The sequence below is a fragment of the Mesoplodon mirus genome (assembly GCF_964341445.2).
Source record: "Mesoplodon mirus genome assembly, chromosome: 18".
In the NCBI taxonomy this organism is placed as follows: domain Eukaryota; kingdom Metazoa; phylum Chordata; class Mammalia; order Artiodactyla; family Ziphiidae; genus Mesoplodon; species Mesoplodon mirus.
This window is the reverse complement of record NC_138994.1, coordinates 46,540,189-46,559,254: the sequence shown is the minus strand read 5'-3', so window position 1 is coordinate 46,559,254 and position 19,066 is coordinate 46,540,189. Positions and strand designations below refer to the sequence as shown.

The 19,066-nt window shown below is 49.8% G+C and overlaps 3 protein-coding genes across 19 annotated transcripts in view; 2 read left to right on the top strand and 1 right to left on the bottom strand.

Annotated features, from left to right (window-relative positions):
- Positions 1–2,053, top strand: part of CYB5D1 (cytochrome b5 domain containing 1) — a 17,382-nt gene extending 15,329 nt beyond the window's left edge. Inside the window, exon 6 of the mRNA XM_082604786.1 lies at positions 1,830–2,053. The gene's annotated coding sequence lies outside the window, so the exon portion shown is untranslated. The remainder of the gene's footprint in view (positions 1–1,829) is intronic.
- The window catches only part of NAA38 (N-alpha-acetyltransferase 38, NatC auxiliary subunit), a 24,379-nt gene extending 16,383 nt beyond the window's left edge, over positions 1–7,996 (bottom strand). For 4 of the 6 annotated variants that reach the window (XM_082604790.1, XM_082604787.1, XM_082604788.1 and 1 more), the window contains exons 1-2: positions 7,436–7,996; positions 5,513–5,610 (exon numbers count right to left, since the gene is read on the bottom strand). In XM_082604790.1, coding sequence (XP_082460916.1) covers positions 5,549–5,610; positions 7,436–7,967 — 594 coding nt within the window. In that variant the 5' untranslated portion in view covers positions 7,968–7,996 and the 3' untranslated portion in view covers positions 5,513–5,548. The remainder of the gene's footprint in view (positions 1–5,512; positions 5,611–7,435) is intronic. The other 2 variants (XM_082604791.1, XM_082604792.1) reach the window with 1 other exon arrangement.
- CHD3 (chromodomain helicase DNA binding protein 3) overlaps positions 7,063–19,066 on the top strand; it is a gene marked incomplete at its 5' end in the record, with an annotated part of 25,193 nt that continues 13,189 nt past the window's right edge. For 8 of the 12 annotated variants that reach the window (XM_082604776.1, XM_082604772.1, XM_082604780.1 and 5 more), the window contains 13 exons: positions 7,063–7,336; positions 11,922–12,034; positions 12,524–12,694; positions 12,934–13,058; positions 14,300–14,583; positions 14,817–14,947; positions 15,108–15,258; positions 15,436–15,629; positions 15,951–16,184; positions 16,383–16,586; positions 17,124–17,335; positions 18,088–18,219; positions 18,611–18,710. In XM_082604776.1, the coding sequence (XP_082460902.1) occupies positions 7,063–7,336; positions 11,922–12,034; positions 12,524–12,694; positions 12,934–13,058; positions 14,300–14,583; positions 14,817–14,947; positions 15,108–15,258; positions 15,436–15,629; positions 15,951–16,184; positions 16,383–16,586; positions 17,124–17,335; positions 18,088–18,219; positions 18,611–18,710 (2,325 nt within the window). Of the gene's footprint in view, positions 7,337–10,763; positions 10,946–11,921; positions 12,035–12,523; positions 12,695–12,933; positions 13,059–14,299; positions 14,584–14,816; positions 14,948–15,107; positions 15,259–15,435; positions 15,630–15,950; positions 16,185–16,382; positions 16,587–17,123; positions 17,336–18,087; positions 18,220–18,610; positions 18,711–19,066 lie in introns of those variants that run through there. The other 4 variants (XM_082604777.1, XM_082604775.1, XM_082604778.1 and 1 more) reach the window with 3 other exon arrangements.

The following is a 19,066-nucleotide window of genomic DNA, read 5'->3' as shown; positions in this document are numbered from 1 at the left end:
CATTCAACAATATAGTAAAGAATCTTACTATGTAGATGTAGCTCATTTTTCTTGACTGCTGTATAGTTTATTTAGTTATTCATTACTGTTGGAAATTTAGAGTGTTTCCAATTTTTTGCTATTACAAACAACGTTGTAATGAATATCTTTGTATGTGTCACCTCATGCACAAGTGTGATGACTATTTCTCTAGGGTAGATGATAAGAGGTGAAACTCTGTTAACAGAAGACATGTAAGTTTAATAATGTACTAGATAAATTAAGTTGACCATTGCCAGTTCTGTAGTATAGCTGTTATAAATAAGTTATACATGTGACCATCAATTTTACATATTAGTTCCTTTAAAACCCTAGGACATCCATTGACTTATAAGTCATTTAGTATATAGAACAAAGATCAGCAGACTAGAAATTGGAAGATACGGGTTCAAATTCCGGTTCTGTACCTAACAACTAACTTGATCTTAGGCAATCCTTTCAACATCTGGGCCCCAGTTTCTGTACCTACAAAATTAGATTAAAGTGATGTTTCCTAAAATATGGTACCTATACCACTGGTAGCATGCAAGATGCTTTTATTTTTATTGACTTTTAATAATTATTTGTATTTTAAAATAAATTAGGAAAATTATAATTACCTTATCAAATCAAGGATTTATGGATATTATTTCTTAGTTATATAAAATTTACTTTTTAAAGGACATTTAAGTTAAAGAAAAGTGAATTGAAAAAGGAAAATAGTATGCATATAATAGTATAGGTGGCATGTAAATATGGCAAGTCATGACTATGATATATGAAGGACTGAGGTTTCTTGCTTCACGAAATCTAGAAGAGGTTAGATTAAAGCAGTAGATCCCAGACTTTTAGATTACAGTGACCAGTAAAACATTAAAAAAAGTCAGTGATCAACATGGAGTTCCTGACTTTTTATTGTGCTAATTAATGACATTAAGAACAAAACCAAAAAAAAAAAAAAAAAAAAAAGAACAAAACCAAACCTATATACCCATCACCATTATTTAACAGAAAGATATCAGAAATATTATTTTGTAACTATAAAACAAGTACCTGTATGTTGAAAAATTTTCAAGTTGTACAGAAGTATAAAAACTCATTTTCTTTCTCCTTCTCTCTCCCTATAAAATCTATCATGGACATCCTCCTAACACAGATCTACCTCATTTTTAGAACATTTTAAATAAACACAATATACTGTTAAATACATTAGCATATTTGTTTCATATAAATATAGCATATTACACATTTATTTTATATAAAAATATATGAGAAATATATAATCTCAGAACAAAGGACAGAGCTCCCCAGGAAAGGACAGGTGGCAACCTTACTTAGCCATCTAAACACTCGTTTAGATGACCTTCTATCTCTAAAATTCCATGATTAAGCCTAGAAAATCCTCAGCATTTACATGCCTTTCATTATTACCACTAACTTCTATATTTCAAAAGATAACTAGGAATCTCTTTAACGTCTCCTTCGGTAGAAAATCACAGACTGCAAAGTGCTTTTACAGTCCTTTGATCTTCTTGTTGCATGAGTTCATGCCTGTGCTCTATCAATCATTCTCATTGGTTCCCTACATCAGGGTTTTAACCTGGGTTCCATAGGTTTCAGGATAACATATGTGGTATTTTGTGTAGATACTGTTTCTTTGGGGGAAGGGGTTTATAACTTTCTGTGATCCAAAAAAAAGGTTAGAAACTATAGCTTTGGATGTTTCTAGCTTGTGCTTTAAATAAATAATCTTATTATTGGTTTGGGAGTCCCTTACAATTTTTTTCTTGTTCTTTTTTTTTTTGCAGCAGCAGCAAGTGTTGGCATCTAATTTCTGGTTTGCATTTGACAGCTGTATTCCTGAGTTCCTGTTCTCACTTCCTTAATGGTCTTCTCATTAAAAACAAAAAAATTCTCTCCTACCAATTAGTTATACGGTATTTTAATTTTTTAATTTATTTTTATTTTTCGAAGTACAGGAAGATAGAAAAAAGCAGAGTGGTGCCCACTTTGGAACTGACAGGCAGGGACACAAGCAGCTAGAGAGCAAGACACACAGGCACATATAAAAGGCCTCAGGACAGACAGAATAGACAGCTAAAAGAAATAGAGAGGAACCTGGAAACACAGAAGGAGAGACACAAGAACTGAGCACACAGAGAAGCAGCATGGCAAAAAAACCCAGACAAGCTGGCAAGGAGAGAAAGGAGAATTATTGACAGAGAGACAGAGAGGCAGGCAAGATCACCAAGAGGGACTCAGACAGACAGACAAACAGAAAGGGGGAGAGAGAGAGAGAAGGAAAGCAGAGAAAGAAAACAATAAACAAAGAAAGAAGACAAAGTGATAGTAGCATTTTATACTACACAGTGCTTTATAATTTATAAAGTGCTATCACATACATTATTGCAGGCAGACAGGGAGAATCCAGCAGACAGATGGGGTGATGGAGGGATACAGGCCAATCAGACAGAAGAAAGGGAAGGTGGCCAATCGGAAAGAGAGGCTAGAATGGAGCCCAAGACAGACAGCTAAGAGGAAAGACAGAACCAAGAAAAGAGAAGTGAGAGAGGAAGAGAGGGAAAAAGAGGAGAGAGACAGGGATAGAGGCTGAAACAGTTAAATTCAGGAATACAGGCAGTGAAAAAGCAAAAATGAAAGAACAGTGCATTGTGTGTAAAAGTTTTATCATCATCTTTCTGAAGAGACTTGGATAGAGGCTGTTGTCTGTGCTTCCCCCAAGGAGTTATAACATCTCTAAGGTGGCATGTGAGAAGAGCCAGAAGGAAGGATGAAAAAGGGAGAAAGTTTTAGTAAGAAGCAGAGTGTTTTAGACTAGGAGCAAGACAAACTTCTTGGACAGGCCTAGGTCAACAGCCTAAGAGTACTGCTGAACCTAAAAGGATCTAGATTCATATTCCTTTAAAGAATTCATATAGAATGGAAAAAGCAGAGTGGGCCCCTATCTACTCCATGTGCATGTAAGCTCAGCTTACAAACCATCTGTACTTATTAATTGTTCCGATATTTACAAGGTATTTTTCAGTATTACCAGTGCTTTCATGGCTTTTCTCAATTAATACATAGTTCAGTGATGAAGAGACCAGCAATGGCGTGTGGTCATCGGGACAACTCAAGACGCAGAGCAGAACAGGATATTAGGACAGAGCAAGCCCTTCCTAAGCACACTTCAGGTCCTGGTAGTAAAAGCGTGTAACTAGCAAGCAGTCAATCAAAAAGACAAGTACCATAAAATAGAATCAAAAAAACAAGAAGCAAGAAATGGCAAGCCCAGTGAAATAGGAAGGAGTACTGACAGACTGACAGAGGAAGAAGCATCCAGCAAAACGGGGAGAGAATTTGGAAGGAGTGCAGCAAAAAGCAATTAGACATATATGTGTAGACTCTTCTCTCGAACAAGATCCAAGAAATGTGTAGTGACTCCCTCAGAGGAGAGGAAGTAGGGGGTAGGAGGGAGGCTTACTCTCTACAGGATACTTTTAGTTCTTTAAAAATTTTGTACCATGTGTATGCACTATCTATGTAAAAGCTGATAAAAAAGGGAGGAGACAAAAAGCAAGCTGAGATGTGGACAGCAGGAGCCAGCCAGACAGACAGATAGCAAAAAAGCAGAAAGACAAGGAGAGACTGGGAAAATGGCAAAAAGATTGAGGCAGGCAGACTGTGTGAGGGGCCAGAAAGATAAAAAGAAAAAGAAAGAACTGAAACAGAGGCAAGCAGTGAGAGAAGGCAGGGTAGGGTATATGGCAAGAAGGCAGGTAAGACTTTGGGGCAAGGGGGTCACTGACAGGTCTGCGGTAGCGAGGCTATCACCATTGACGGGATGCTGGAATAGGGGAAGCCAAGGGAGAAAATGCTGATAAGCAGACACACTAAAAAGATACAAGCATTAAACAGTGGGACAGCAGCAAGCAAGTAGAGTAGACAGGCAAGAAGACATACATAAAGGGAGGCCAGGAAAAAGCATGAACTAAATAGACATAAAGAAGAGAAGGAACAAGTAGAAGGCAAGATAAGAGGCAAACCAAGACAGGGAACCATGGTAGGGCCTGGAAGGTAGACAAACCAAGAGACGGAGACTAAAAAAGTGATAGAGACAGGCAGGCGGGGAGACAGATGGCTAGAGAGAGAGTGGTGGGCAAACAGCCAGAGAAGCAGACAGACAACCAGAGAGAGAAAGAGGCTGCCAGCCAGTCAGGGAGGAGCAGACAGGCAGGCAGGCAGGCAGACACCATAACAGGAGCAAGCAGGTAGAGGGGCAGGCGGAAACAAGGATAGAAGAAGAAATATCAAGGGATCAGTAGGGAGAGAAAAGAGAACAGGAGATGCAGGCAGGCAGAGGGGGGTATGGACAAGAGGGAGAATCAGGCAAATTAACAGATCCATATGCAAAGCGCACTCGAGAGAATGATGAATGTTTGTACAGGGATGCACACAGCCACCTTTCGCCCCCCACACCTGCAGCTCATGGCACATGTGGCAGGCAGGCAGGCAGGCAGAGGCGCTCAGCACAGAGGGAGAGGGCGCACCATGATGCGCAGGGCTGCCCACATGCACGTGAGGACACTCTTCCCAGACACACACAGAGAGGCCAGAAAGAGGGGGAGTCGGGCACACATGAAGAAGAGGCACACGCAGTCAGAGCCCGGAAGACAGAAGTAAACAGAAAGAAGACAGAGATGGAAAGTCACTTAGAGGTGACAGAGCCTGAGAGTCAAGGGATGAGAAAGGACAGTCTCGGTAAAAAATAAAGACACACATACACAGAAGCCCATGTACAGAAAGAGGGGGATACCCAGATGGACTAGTACACAGGGACCGAGAAAGAGGACATAACAAAATCAAATGGAAGAGGAATAGGAGTTACACTCAGTACAGGAATGATATGGGAGCAGAAACAAGAGAACTCCAAAGTCCAGGTTAAGAAAAAGATGGAAATCAATGCTCAATAAAGAGCATTAGCTGGGGTTGGGGGGTGGCACATCAATAAAGAATATTTAAACCTTGTAAGCAAAAATATGCCCTGTCACTATTACTTTCTGGTTGCTGCCTACCTACCCCTCCTTCTTAAGGTACTCCCAAACCCTGCAGGGGCTGCTGGGTGGCTGGCAGCTATACTCAAGAGACAGAGAAATAACCCAGGAGAGAAATGATTCCACAGGCATGGGATGGGAAGCAAGGAAAAGGTCAAAGTGAGATCAAAAGAATGGGAGGAAACTGTAGTAAGAAAAGGGTGACAAGAACGAAATAGGGTTGAACTGAGCTATTTGCCCTTCTTCCTTTGCTAGCATTGCTCAACTGGCAAGTTTTATTTTATGACTTCTCTGACCAAATCTTTGGATGAGAACGCTACTTTTGGACTCCTTTTCCACCTTCCATCTGATTCCTGATACCACTTTAAAGATAAACATTGGGGTACAGTGGGAAACCATGGGTCAGAAAGTCAGATGAAAATGTGAGTGTAACCCCCTACCTCTTTCTTTTTCTCAGTCCCAGTTACTTTTCTTTTTCATGGTACCTCAGTTTCTTCCACTCTATCAGTGTTGGAGATCATGGAGGAAGGGAAATATACTGAAAGAGGAGAAAAGAGAAAATAATTTCACAATCTTCAGACTTAACTCTTTCCCCTTTATTCTAAAAATCTGTTCTATTTACCCCCTAAATTAATTTCCCACATCAGATGAATTTTATATTCAAGTAATTGGGGGAGGGGAAGGCGAGGTAAAGGAGAAAAGAGTGAGGATAAAATTTACAATCATAAATCACTGAGAAGGCTGGGCAAAGGGGAGAATCAAACATGGACTCCTTTGAAAAAAACTCAATCATCGTATCTATTCATATCTCTCCCCCAAAAGTCACTAGGATTTCTATCACTTTTTTAAAGAAAGAAAAAAAAATCCAGTACCCCTTCTCACTTAAAAGATACATACACAATTAAATGCGTTTTGACTTCAATGAGGTATGTAGAAACAGAGTTATATATAAACATATATTTCATCTTTTTTCTTTTCAATGCCTGAAGGGGAAAAAAAAAACCTTCACATCAAACCACTCCCTTCTGAAGTATTCAGAAAAAAAAAAAAAAAGCTTTTCTTTAAGAGAAGGGAGGTGGGGAGGAAGAGACTAGTAAAGAAAAAAAAATTTTTTAATCTAGTTGGACTAGTATCTAACTAGTTAACCTTTAACAATTTATGCTGATGTCAGACTGAGCATGAGTACTGATTAATGCCCCCCCTCAAATATTTTTTTATAAGGGGGGAGTTAGTCACAGCAGCCATTTTTGTTTTATGCAGAAATCCTTCATGCCCCCCCCCAACGCGCACACACACTCACTCACACACACACACACTCAGTACACAAGGAAAATATCTCTATTAATCTGTGCACTAATCAGTTATAAAAAAGGGAGAAATTTGTGGGTTTCTGAGTAGAGGCTAGGAGATGGGGGTGTAACAGGGAGGAGAATGGGGGGGTGAAAAATGAAATATTAAGCCAGCCATTTTGTTTTAAAAGGGGATTTTTCCCCCCTCTCCCTTTCTTCACGGAGGGGGTGGCGGTGCTGCAGGGGGGGTTGTTTTAAAAATAATTTCCAGGCGGCCATCTTAGTGCCTCAGCTCTGAGAAATATTTCTGAGCGCCCCCCTCAGAATTTAAATATATTTAAAGCAACGGAGAGGGGGGTAGAGAGAAGTCGAAAACTTTTATATATATATATTTTTTTTAATCCCCTTCTCTTGTTCTCTCGGGAGGAAGGAGAGAAGAAAAAAAAAGTCCTCAATTCTCCCCAAGAAAATTTTTGGGGGTGGTTTGGCCCCCCTCGTCAGACGGCGGCCCCGAGGGGGGGGGTTCGGAGGGGGGTGGCCCGGGGGTTTTGGGGGCTGGGGGAGGCGGTGAGGAGGAGGAGGACGCCGCCGCCGAGGAGGAGGAGGAGGAGGAGGAGGAGGAGGAGGAGGTGGTGGTGGTAGCGGTGGGGGAGGCGGGCGGGCGGTGGGTGGGGGGGTGGTGGGGGGGCCAGAGCCACAGGATGGCTTCCCCTCTGAGGGACGAGGAGGAGGAGGAGGAGGAGATGGTGGTGTCGGAGGAGGAAGAAGAGGAGGAAGAAGAGGGCGACGAGGAGGAGGAGGAGGTGGAGGCGGCCGACGAGGACTACGAGGAGGACGACGACGAGGGAGTACTCGGGCGCGGGCCGGGCCACGACCGGGGCCGCGACCGCCACAGCCCCCCCGGCTGCCACCTCTTCCCGCCACCGCCGCCGCCGCCGCTGCCCCCGCCGCCGCCGCCGCCGCCCCCGCCGCCAGGTAAGCGGCCGCTGACTCCCCCCCCACGCCGCCCCCTCCCGCCCCAGACCGAGCCGGAGCCGCGGGCGCGCGAGGCCCGGGCGGGGGCGAGGCACCCACCGCGCGGCCGAGCCGAGGCGAATCCGGGGCGCGGGGCGCCGTCTCGGGCCCGTCGCCCCGCGGCGGTCCGGGCGGTCCGGGCGGGCGGCGGCGGCGGCCGCCGGGCCAGGCCTCCTCCCCTCCCCCGCCGCACCCCTCCCCCGCCGCCGCCGCCGCCGCCGCTGCAGCCGCCCGGGTTGGAGAGCGCTGGGCGCGAGCTGCATGCGCGGACCGGGCCACTCGGTCGCGGCTTTCGGGGGAGGAGGAGGAGGAGATTTTTTTTTTTACCCTCGGCGGGGAGGGGGTAGGCAGGAAACGGCCGAGGCGAAGCCAGGGCCCCCTCCCTGGCCGCGCGAGGGACCGCGGAGACCCTGGCGGCCGGACGGCGGCGTGGGGGAGGGGCGCGTGGGGGAGGGGCGGCCGAGCGGGCGCCCCTGGGGCTTCGGCCCCGGTGGGGTTGGACCGAGGCGAAGTGGGGTTTGCCTGCGAGGAGCGGACCGCGGCCCTCACCCCCCGTCAGGAGTTGGGAAGGCCGGGGGGAGCGGGTGGCCATCGGACCCCCGCCACCTGCGGGGACTTCGGTGCCCGCCAACTCTGGAGAGTGCGGTGGCACGTGGGGGAGGGGTCGGGTGAATGTTTGCGGGCGGCTGACGACGAGGGGCAGGTGGTGGCCACACTCCACGCGGACCACTTCCTGGAATGAGACTGGTTCCTGCCCCCTCTCTCCGGCTCGTACTACGGAGAGCAGTCATTGAAAATTGGGGACAGAGAGGAGAGTGTCTGGAAGACCAGATGCCCCCAACCCCACCCCCTTTATCTCTCCTCTGCTCTGGGCTCTTTTGTGTCAAGTGCGCCCCCCCCCACCATGACCCCGTCAGTCTGGGGTGGCCGAGCTGCCCAGCTGTGACTCTCACGTGGCTGCCATTCACTGTCACTCACTCTCCCAATGAAACCACCCACACCCTGACCACGTTGGGGGGCGTGAACTGCCCACCCAGCTGTTCTGCAGCTTGACCGTCACTCAGCACCCCTCCCCGGGGATGACAAGTCACCCGCACTGTCTGGGCAGTTCCGTCCGCGGTGGAGGGGCCTGACCGCTGCCTCGCGTGGGGGGCCCAGCAGTGGTCCCACTCCGGCCACCCTCCAGAGTGTTCAGCTAGTGTTTTTCAGAATAGACTCTAAGTGAGCATCTTTCGGGTGTTCACACCCCCAGGCCTCTTGGTGCGGTGCAGCACAAATGTACCAAACTTCAAAACGTCTAACATCATACTCTTTGTAAAGCTGTCATATTGATCTGTGTGGCTTCAGTGGCCAATGTTCCTGTCTAGTTGAGACAGCCTTCGAGGGACTGTGGGGTGCTTTCTTGGGCCGGGGGAGGGGGGGTATGTGTATCTAATGGAAACAGGATAAAGTCCAGCTCCCCTCCCATCAGGCTGGTCCAAAAACCGGAAAAGTTTTTTAAAAGTTATCCCAGAGAGCCCACTGATTTTGCAGAAGGGAAAAGGAATAAAGAATTGTGGGTAGGGGATTGCCTGGAAGACAGCAGAGGTGCTAAAAAGAGAGGAAGAAAGGATGTCAGGTTAAGTTAGGGCATTAGCAGCTTTCGCCTATGTGTATTCCGAACTTGGAATGTGGTATTTGGGGGTTTTTGATCCCGGATTTGGGTCTGTGAAGGGGAGGGCATGAAAGAATCCGAGGTCGAGATGGGTCTTTGTGTCAATACTCCCTCCCCCTTTCCCTTTGCTTTCTAAGCATCGTCAAATGTTTTTCAAATGGTATATTTGAAATGAAAACCCACCTACTCTCTCTCCCTGGGCAATTTTATCTCCCTTTCAGCCCTCCAAGTCAAACGAGTGACCCAGATACACCCTCTCAGATGACTTTCTGAGGTAAAACTTTAGGAAAATATTTTTAGTCTGCCCATTATTTCTGTCTACCTAAGTGTGGGCAAAATAACCCTCCTCTGAGGCAATATGTTCAGGCTGCCCTCCCTCGTCCTCCTCTACAAGATGAGTTTATACGTGTTAGAGGTTTCTATTGTTTTTCATTCTGACGGCTTTGATTCTCACCATTTTGTTTTACATTCTTACCCAAGACCAATTTTATCCCTTCCCCCCCTCTCCAGTCTCCGTACATTGTTAAGCGTTTAAAATAATAGCACTCGTGCTGATGGGGGAAGGGAGCAGGAAGCCAAAAACTCATTTCTTCTCCCTCCCCCTTCTGGCAAGTCTAGAGAAATAATATAACATAATATATAGATGTGATTCCTTGGGGGTGGGGGTGGGGAATGGTTGTGGGTGGTGCGGAAAATTCTGGTAGTTTCTTTGCAAAAGGTCTGAAAATACAAACCCACCCCCTGCATGCAATACGCATGTGCAGCAGACCTATTATGGTGGTTCGTTGTGGGGGAGGGAGGGGAATTTGAGAAAAAATAAATATATGTGTGAGAGATTGATGGTGAGATTAGAAGAAGAGAGGGGCGGGCGGGAGGCGAGGCTCGCTGCGAGGCTCCTCCTGCGTCCTCCGGCTCGCCAGGCTCCGCCCACCCTCCTCGCCTCCCTCCTCCCTCGCCGTCTTCCCGAGATCTGAGCCGGGATGTGGGAGAGTCTGGGCTCCAGGCCAGCATTGAGTGGCTGGTGAGACAGAGGTTGGGACTTAGATTTGCTTTCTTGCCCTCCCTTTCCTTTCCTCGCCGTCTACTTTGCCTCTCCGCACCACCGCCGTCTTCCCAAGTTCGGGAACCTCCCGCTGGGGTGGGGAGTGGAGTTAACTGGCTGCGAGGTCCCAGGGCTTGTGTCCCACCCCCCAGCTGGTGGAGACCGAGGCCATTTCCCTGGTCCTTAGCCAGTTGGCCTGCCCTTGCCTCTGCCCTGGCGGCCTCCGTTTCCATGTTCATATTAGCCGCGGTCCCTGGGGTGAGGGAGCGCGGGCTGCTGGGGCATGGCGTCTTACTGACTTCCTATCAGGGTCCCCACTCTGTTTCCACACCTGGGGCTGCCTACAGGCACCTTCCCCGCTCCCACAATCCCCCCCTAGAGTGTCTTCCTGCACAAGAGGGCACAGGATGCTGGAGCTGTGAGAAGTAGCAATGAAGGAAGGAGGTGCCCAGATTCTGAGGCAGTGGAAACCAAGGCCTCCGGTGTTAATTGTGGCTAATTTTCCCTTGGCTGTTGTGGGAAGAAGGATTCTGTGTCCTAGAGCAAGGGGCTGGGCCAGGCCCAGACTTTCCCCTCCTGCACAGCTGCCTCTGCCTGAGCAAGACAGGTCTGGCGGGTTAATCTAGTGCTTGCTGGGGGAGGGAGTCCAAACAGGGCCTCATGTCTGTGTGGCATTGGTGTCTTCCTCCTCACGGAGTTACTTTCTGTCCCCTAAGCCTCCACAGTCCGGAGTTACTTTCTGTCCCCTAAGCCTCCACAGTCCGACAGGGGTCATGGAGAATGGGGAGAGGGGACATCTGGGAAGAACCTGCCCCGTTCTCTCTGACAGAGACATCTGGAGAGAAAGCCAGGGACCTAGCCCTGCTGAAAGCAGGTACAGGCTGTCCTCTGGGTTTGTGCTCATGAGTATGTGATGCTTGTGCATTTGAGAATGCATATGCGGGGTGTGTCTGTGCCCGTGTCTTTGTGTGGGTCTCCCATACTGCTTATATATGAATGGGTTAGGATGTCTGGGACTAAATTTGGAGACAAGGAGTGAGACCAGGGGACAAAGGGCAGGGTCCCTGAGTTCTCAAAGGGAACAGGGAGGAGTATATAGATTTGAAGGCACATTTCCAGTCTCCTTGGGAGGAGGAGGAATGTTTAGGTAATTGTGGAGAGCTTCTTCGATGGGGTTAGGGTGTGACAAAGGAGCTAGACACTATGATCCTGTGGGCAAGAAGTGAACATGCCTGACTGAGGATTTCTTTTCCTCCAGGGCTGTGCTGGGGTGACAAGAGGCTTGGTGATTATCTGAGGAAATATAAATAGAGGCCTCCCTCCTCACAAAAAGGATGTCAGGGCCCCAGGGTGTTGGTGTGAGAACCCAGGTGTCCACCTTTGGCTCTGCCTTCTCAGCATCTGGCTTAGGGAGCTGCCAGCTTGTGTCTCCCCACTCCAAGTGCTGGGGTCAGGCCAGGCCAGCAGCTGGGCATGGCTTCCCCAGTTCCTGGGCAGGATGCCAGCTGGCTAAGTGAGGGGGAAGGCAGGAGGAGCCCTGGCGGCGACTAAAAGGACCTGCCACAGTCAGAGCCCATGGCCTAGAGCCTGGTCCCTTGTTAGTAGGAGGGGAGAGACGGGAGTGGTTTGGCTGCTCTCCCCTTCTGACCCCTGACCTCCCATTCAGAAGCCGAGCATCCCAGAGTACTCGAAACACTCTCTGTTTGCATCCAGCGGAGGGAGGCAAGGTTTGGAAGAGTTAAAGCTGGAGTTCCTAGAGAGCAGCGGGAACTGAGGAGGTGAGGAAGGGAAGGGGCTGCAGGGACTGGGAGCCTAGAGGCTTAGGTTTTCTGGTGCTCTCTGCTCCAAAGATAAGGATGACATTCGGCTGCTGCCTTCAGCACTGGGTGTGAAGAAGAGAAAAAGAGGACCCAAGAAGCAGAAGGAGAACAAGCCAGGAAAACCCCGAAAACGCAAGAAGCTTGTAAGTGTTCAGGACTCCTATCTCTACAGCTAGGCTTGGAGACCCATCCCTAGAGACCTACGTTTTCTCTGGTCTTGATTACTGTGGGGATCCTGAAGTCAGGGAGGCCTGATCCCCTCTACCTGCCCCCACCCCCGCTTGCCAGCCTGTATCTCCCAGGTCTGGGACCCTAACCTCAATCACCCCAGCCTAGTGAAGAGCCCAGTTGTCGACTTGACTCGCCCTGCAGCACAGAGAAGCAGTTGAAAGCACAGGCTCTGGAGGTAGACTGCATGAATTTAGAGCCTAGCAGTCATCTGTCTTCTTGGACAATTTATTTAGGTCTCTGTGCCTCAGTTTCCTCATCTACCAAAAAGTGGATAAAGATAGATTAGTTACTATCACAGGATTGTTGTGAAGATCAAAAGAGGCGATAAATGTTATGTGCTAAGAACAGTTCCTGGCACAAGGAAGGCCTGAAGAAATAGTGTTTTTATTTCTTTCCCTTAGGACAGCGAGGAGGAATTTGGCTCCGAGCGAGATGAGTACCGGGAGAAGTCAGAGAGTGGAGGCAGTGAATATGGAACTGGACCAGGTCGGAAACGGAGACGGAAGCACAGAGAAAAAAAGGAGAAGAAGACGAAGCGGCGGAAAAAAGGGGAGGGAGATGGGGGGCAAAAGGTGAGTAGAATTAGGGAGTGAGGGGAGAAATCAGTATTAATGACAGGCATGAGGAGTGGGGGAGGGAGAGCCCTGGGCGAGCAGGGTGCTAAGTGGAGAGGCTGTGGTTTGTGAGGAGTGGGATTGGGCTGGGAGTGGAGCAGGAAGCAGAAAGCCCAGGGGACCTGGTGGGTGGGTAGAGAGGCATGTGGGGGGCCCAGGACTGGACACCTGTGTCACTGAAGCCTGGTCTCTCCCAGCAGGTGGAGCAGAAGTCGTCGGCAACTCTGCTTCTGACCTGGGGCCTGGAGGACGTGGAACATGTGTTCTCTGAGGAGGATTACCACACACTCACCAACTACAAAGCCTTTAGCCAGTTCATGAGGTGCAGTAGGGCTGAGGAGCCCTCTCGAGCAGACACTTTTAATTTGGGGGAGGCTCTGGACCCTTCTGGAATCTGATGAAAGCTGAGAAACTGCCCTCCAGAGAAATGCACTACACATAAAATTCCACATGTCATCTTAGGGAATTCCTGGACTCCTAGGATCCAAGGACTCCAGTCAGGAACCCTTCACTGGGGGGTCACAGTACCACTGCTAGGTTAGAAAACTCTGTGGTGACAGACTGTCAGGAGGACTGATGGCCCTCCTTGGTCTGACAGTTCCAGTTTGCCCTGCCTGACTTCTCTCTAGACTGGAGTGGGGAGGTGGTATCCGTGTTGCCCAGTTTCCTTTGCTCGGTTATCAAGTCCTCTGTCCCCTCGTTAGACACCAGTAATAACGGAGGATGCATTGCTGACAGTGGGACCTGAGCTTCAGCGGCTCCCGCAGTAGCGTACAGAACAGTAGAGATGCCTTTTGGGGGGCAGGCACTTTAACAGAGCCGTTCAACGCTCTGGAGGCAGCCTGCTGAGGTTCAGGTCCCGGTGTCATGCTGGGCAGCTCACTTCTTTGATCTTCAGTTTCTGCATCTGTAAAATAGGCACATAATACGTACCTCATGGGATGATGGATGGAAAGCTCAGCACACTCAGTGCCTGGCCCCCAGTGGTGTTCAGTCCCTGGTAGCCGTCCTTAGTCCCGTTGTCTCACCGCTTCACTACTAAAGACAGTGCTTCTGTCAGCACGGGGGTCACCCACGTCCTCACAAGAGCTTAACACCCCACCGCAGAGCAGAACCAGTGTGGCCCATCAGACTCCACCCGATGGGACCCTTCATCAGGGCCCATGGAACTCTTTAGAAAAGCACAGAGAATCATAGCAACTCCTAGTAGTATTGTGAGGACGAAATAGGATATTATGTGTGTGGAAGTGTTTTAGGAACTGTAAAGTAGTTGTCCAAAGAAGAGCTTTCTTATTAATCTCATATTTTTTTATCCTTTTTAATCTGCATTTAAATTTTATTTTGCCTTTTTTTTCTTCTTCATACTTTTTTCTTGTTTTTTAAACGTTTTTTTCCTTCTTAAACTTTTTATTTCTTTATTTCAAAATTGATGTTATTCTTCATAGGACATGTTTTCACCACCTAGGGGTCCTAGCTGGTACATAGACTTACTTGGTGAGGGGAAATAACAGTGTTCCCAGACCATCTGTGAAGGGTCCGAGTGTCTTGCTTGTATATTTTCAGGCCCCTGATTGCTAAGAAGAATCCTAAGATCCCAATGTCCAAGATGATGACCATCCTTGGGGCCAAGTGGAGAGAGTTCAGCGCCAACAACCCCTTCAAGGGGTCGGCAGCTGCTGTGGCGGCGGCGGCGGCAGCGGCGGCTGCAGCTGTAGCTGAGCAGGTGTCAGCTGCTGTCTCATCGGCCACCCCCATGGCACCGTCCGGACCCCCCGCCCTTCCACCACCCCCTGCTGCTGATATCCAGCCCCCACCCATCCGAAGAGCCAAAACCAAAGAGGGCAAAGGTAAGAAACCCTCTAGTTGGACCAACTGTCACCCCACCCTCTAAGCTGCATGTTCTCAAATTATAGTCCAGAACGCTTGTCTTCTGGGCCCGGATCGTTGTAGACGAAATGCTGTCCAGGAAGGGGTCTCAGTGAGACCATAGCCCACAGAGAGGTCCAGAAACCCTGTGGCCTCCATTGTTCCTGGCTGTCATGATCTTGGCTTTTTCTCTGTCACCCCACTCCTCACTCAGGTCCAGGCCACAAGAGGCGGAGTAAGAGTCCCCGAGTGCCTGATGGACGCAAGAAGCTTCGGGGAAAGAAGATGGCACCACTCAAAATCAAACTAGGGCTGCTGGGTAGCAAGAGGAAGAAGGGAGGCTCGGTGAGTGGCCCCTCCCTGTCCAGTATACTTCTTGGATGTGGTCAGGGGCTGGGGGTCCAGACACAAGGGTCCATGAGGACAGCTGGAGCGGGAGCCCAAGGCCTGGGGAGGGGAGTGGAATCCATTTGGCCTCTCTGACAGCCACGGGGGCTATGGGCAGTATGTTTTCCAGAGTGACGAGGGCCCTGAACCAGAGGCTGAGGAGTCAGACCTGGACAGTGGCAGTGTCCACAGTGCCTCAGGCCGCCCTGATGGCCCTGTCCGCACCAAGAAACTAAAGAGAGGCCGGCCAGGAAGGAAGAAGAAGAAGGGTAAGCGGTGTCAGCTGTGTGCAGTCCTGTCACTCAGCCTTCCTTTCATTCCTTCGTTGTCTTTCTTATTTGTAGTTTTGACCTCTTTATTGAACCCTTTTCTCTTTCTCTCCCCTCCCGCATTCTGCTCTCCTTCTCTCTCTCTGTTCCCTTTGCCTCCACTGGGGTGTATGACAGTCCTGGGCTGTCCTGCAGTGGCCGGGGAGGAGGAGGTTGATGGCTACGAGACGGATCACCAGGATTACTGTGAGGTGTGCCAGCAGGGTGGGGAAATTATTCTGTGTGACACCTGCCCTCGTGCCTACCACCTCGTCTGCCTTGATCCTGAGCTTGACCGGGCTCCTGAGGGCAAATGGAGCTGCCCCCACTGTGTGAGTACTGGTGCCACCTCTTACGGCCCTCAGGGACCCACCCATCTCTTTCCTCCTTGCTTTCTCTTGTCCTCTCCCTACCTCCAGATGCCTGGGCTTCTCAGTAACAGATGTTTAAGTGTCCAAGATCCTAGTTTGATCCTCTCCCCCATCCCTTTGCCCCCAAAATTAGCATTTTGGGGAGCTGAGGTGTCCTGTTCCTTTGTTCCCAGCTGTCTTCTCTGCACTTCGAGGACCCGGCTGTCCTGCTTTGGCTCTGTCTTCCAGCTGTCTCACTCCTTATCCTCTTTCTTGTGTCTGTGTCTGTCCTTGGCCTCCCAGGAGAAGGAGGGGGTACAGTGGGAGGCCAAGGAGGAGGAGGAAGACTATGAAGAGGAGGGGGAAGAGGAGGGGGAGAAGGAGGAAGAGGACGACCACATGGAATACTGCCGTGTGTGCAAGGATGGCGGGGAGCTCCTGTGCTGTGACGCCTGCATCTCCTCCTACCACATTCACTGTCTGAACCCCCCGCTGCCTGACATCCCCAACGGCGAGTGGCTGTGTCCCCGATGCACAGTGAGTGTGCCCGTCTCTCAGGGTTTATTGTCAGCCCCGACTCCTTCTCCATCTCCGGGGCCCAAAGGTCCGGCTCTTTCTTTCTCTCCTCTCCCCCACACCTAGCCTTTGATCCCCCTGTGGGACCCCCATCCTCCTACTCTAATGATGGGCTCTTCCTGCCTCTTTCTTTCCTCTTTGTGTGCGTCCATCCTGAAGTGTCCCGTGCTGAAAGGCCGTGTGCAGAAGATCCTGCACTGGCGGTGGGGGGAGCCCCCCGTGGCAGTGCCAGCCCCCCAGCAGGCAGACGGGAATCCGGATGCCCCACCTGCACGTCCTCTTCAAGGCAGATCGGAGAGAGAGTTCTTTGTCAAGTGGGTAGGACTGTCCTACTGGCACTGCTCCTGGGCCAAGGAGCTTCAGGTACAAGGGCCTCTCCTTCCCCGCCTCCTGGGACCCCATTCACTGCCATTCTCTCTCTTGGCCCGCTGTTCTCTCGTCTTCCGTCCCCTCTGCTTTCCCCCACATTAGGCCTCTGGCCGCCCACACCCTACCAGCTCCCTTAGTTTCCACACTTGGTTCTCTTGGACTCCAGTTCTCTTTCCCTCAGTCTCCGTTACATTCCTCCCCTTAGGTATAACGTAGGCTTTCCTTAGCCTGCCTTAACTCCATCTCTTTCTTTATCTGTTTTAACCCTGTTACACTGATAGCCCCAATCTTAACAACCCTGTTCCCTTCCTCCTTTTGCTCATTACCTCCCCACCCAGGTCCTGTCTCTGACTCTGTTCTCTGGCATGTTATTCGTTCTCCTGCTTTGGCTTTAACTCACTATGTCCCTCATCCCACCTCTTTCGTCGCTTGCTTTCCCATGCCATTCCCCCTGCCGGCCTCTGCCCTGTCTCCTTTTGTCCTCTCGGGGTGTTGGGACTATCTGTTCCCTCCTCCTCTGTGCCCCATCAGCTGGAAATTTTCCACTTGGTAATGTACCGAAACTACCAACGGAAGAATGACATGGACGAGCCCCCACCCCTCGACTACGGCTCTGGTGAGGATGATGGGAAGAGCGACAAACGCAAGGTGAAGGACCCGCACTATGCCGAGATGGAGGAGAAGTACTATCGTTTCGGCATCAAGCCGGAGTGGATGACCGTCCACCGGATCATCAACCACAGGTGAGTCTTTGGTCCTTGGTCCGTGCGAAGGCCTACCTGGGTTTTGCCACTATTCTTGTTGCGCTGTGGCTCCATGTTAGTATTTGTTGATTAACCAGATAATTGATCTAACTGGATAATTCCCACTGCAGCCCCAGCCCTTCTGGCTTTGTTTCCTCTATGGAGATGGGAGGAACCAGGTGGAAAGTCCAGCCCAGCACTGACTGCTTTGTCCTTGCTGCCTCTAACTTCTAACAGCTTAAGAAATGACACACGAGTCTGGGGATCTGGTTGTGAAAAAAGCAAAACATGAAACACATGGTTCATACAGACCAGTGTTTCTAGTACTTTTTCTTCACAGCACTTATTACTAACTAATGTTACGTTGTCTTTTTATTTTTCTATTTCATCACTGCCTCCCTCAATAGAATGTGAGCTCCACGGGAATAGGTCATTTGTCTGCTTAGTTCTGCTCAGTCACCCGTGCCTGGGACAGTGCCTGGCATGTAGTGGATGCTTAGTAAATACTGATTGGATGAACAAACGATGTTGAAGCCAGGGATGTTTTGTGATCATTGATTTTTAGGAAGCCGTCCTGAAAAAGTTAGGGTAGTACTTCAGCCATTCCAAACTGCCTTTCAGAGGGCCACCATTGAGGATTAGGTGACAAATTCTCCATGTTTGCTGATAATTGTGTTTATTATGACTTTTTCTACTTGTGACACATACTACTTTTCTCCTCCTACTCCTTCTCCTGGCTTCTCTCCCCACAGTGTGGATAAGAAGGGAAATTACCACTATCTAGTGAAATGGAGGGACTTGCCTTATGACCAGTCCACGTGGGAGGAAGATGAAATGAACATCCCTGAATATGAAGACCATAAACAAAGCTACTGGAGACACCGGTGAGGGAGCCAGGTCATGGGTTAGAGGGAGTCTGAGGACAGAGGCATGAAAGCTAAACCTCCAGCATTAAATGAGATGCAGTAGCGACAGACCCAATCTAGAATTTAGGGCAGTGGGAGCCTGGGCTGGGTTGTTTGCGGTGGGGTCGGGAAAGAGGTAGTGTGAGGAACAGAAAGAAGATCTAGCCTGAGTAATGGGGATGAGGATGCTGAGGAGTGGGGAGGGTTGGCTTTAGAGCTGAAATCCAAGGGGTGAGGGTAAAGAACCTGGGAGAAAGGAAATGTGAGAAAATCTCGGTTATGGAAAGTGGGAGCTAGGTCTGGAGTGGGTTCAGAAGGACAGGGGGTGGGTCCAAGGACCAGGTCTCACTCAGACCCACTGTTTTCCCAGAGAACTAATTATGGGGGAGGACCCCGCCCAGCCCCGCAAGTATAAGAAGAAGAAGAAGGAGCTGCAGGGTGATGGGCCTCCCAGCTCTCCTACTAATGATGTAAGCCCTCTCACTCGGCCCGCCTCCCATTTCTGGAGCCATGGTGATTGAAGATTTCCTGGGGGCTTCTGACAGAACTTCCCAGAGTTTCAACAACTTCTTTGAACAGTAGCTCTTCCTTCAGTGTCCAGCTTTGCCCCAAGAGTGCTAGGAATTTTGGCACGGGAGTGAGAGCTGCTAGGGGTAGCAGCACACAGGGCTCTTCGACCAGTTTCCTTCCCCACAGTGCTGCCGGGTATTGTTTTAAGGAATGAGGGGGAGGCACTGCAGACTCAGGCTTCCATAAGCTCAGGCCATAGGAGAGGGACTTGTAATCCCATTTGATATCAGTGCCGGGGAGAGGGGAGGAGGAGGCC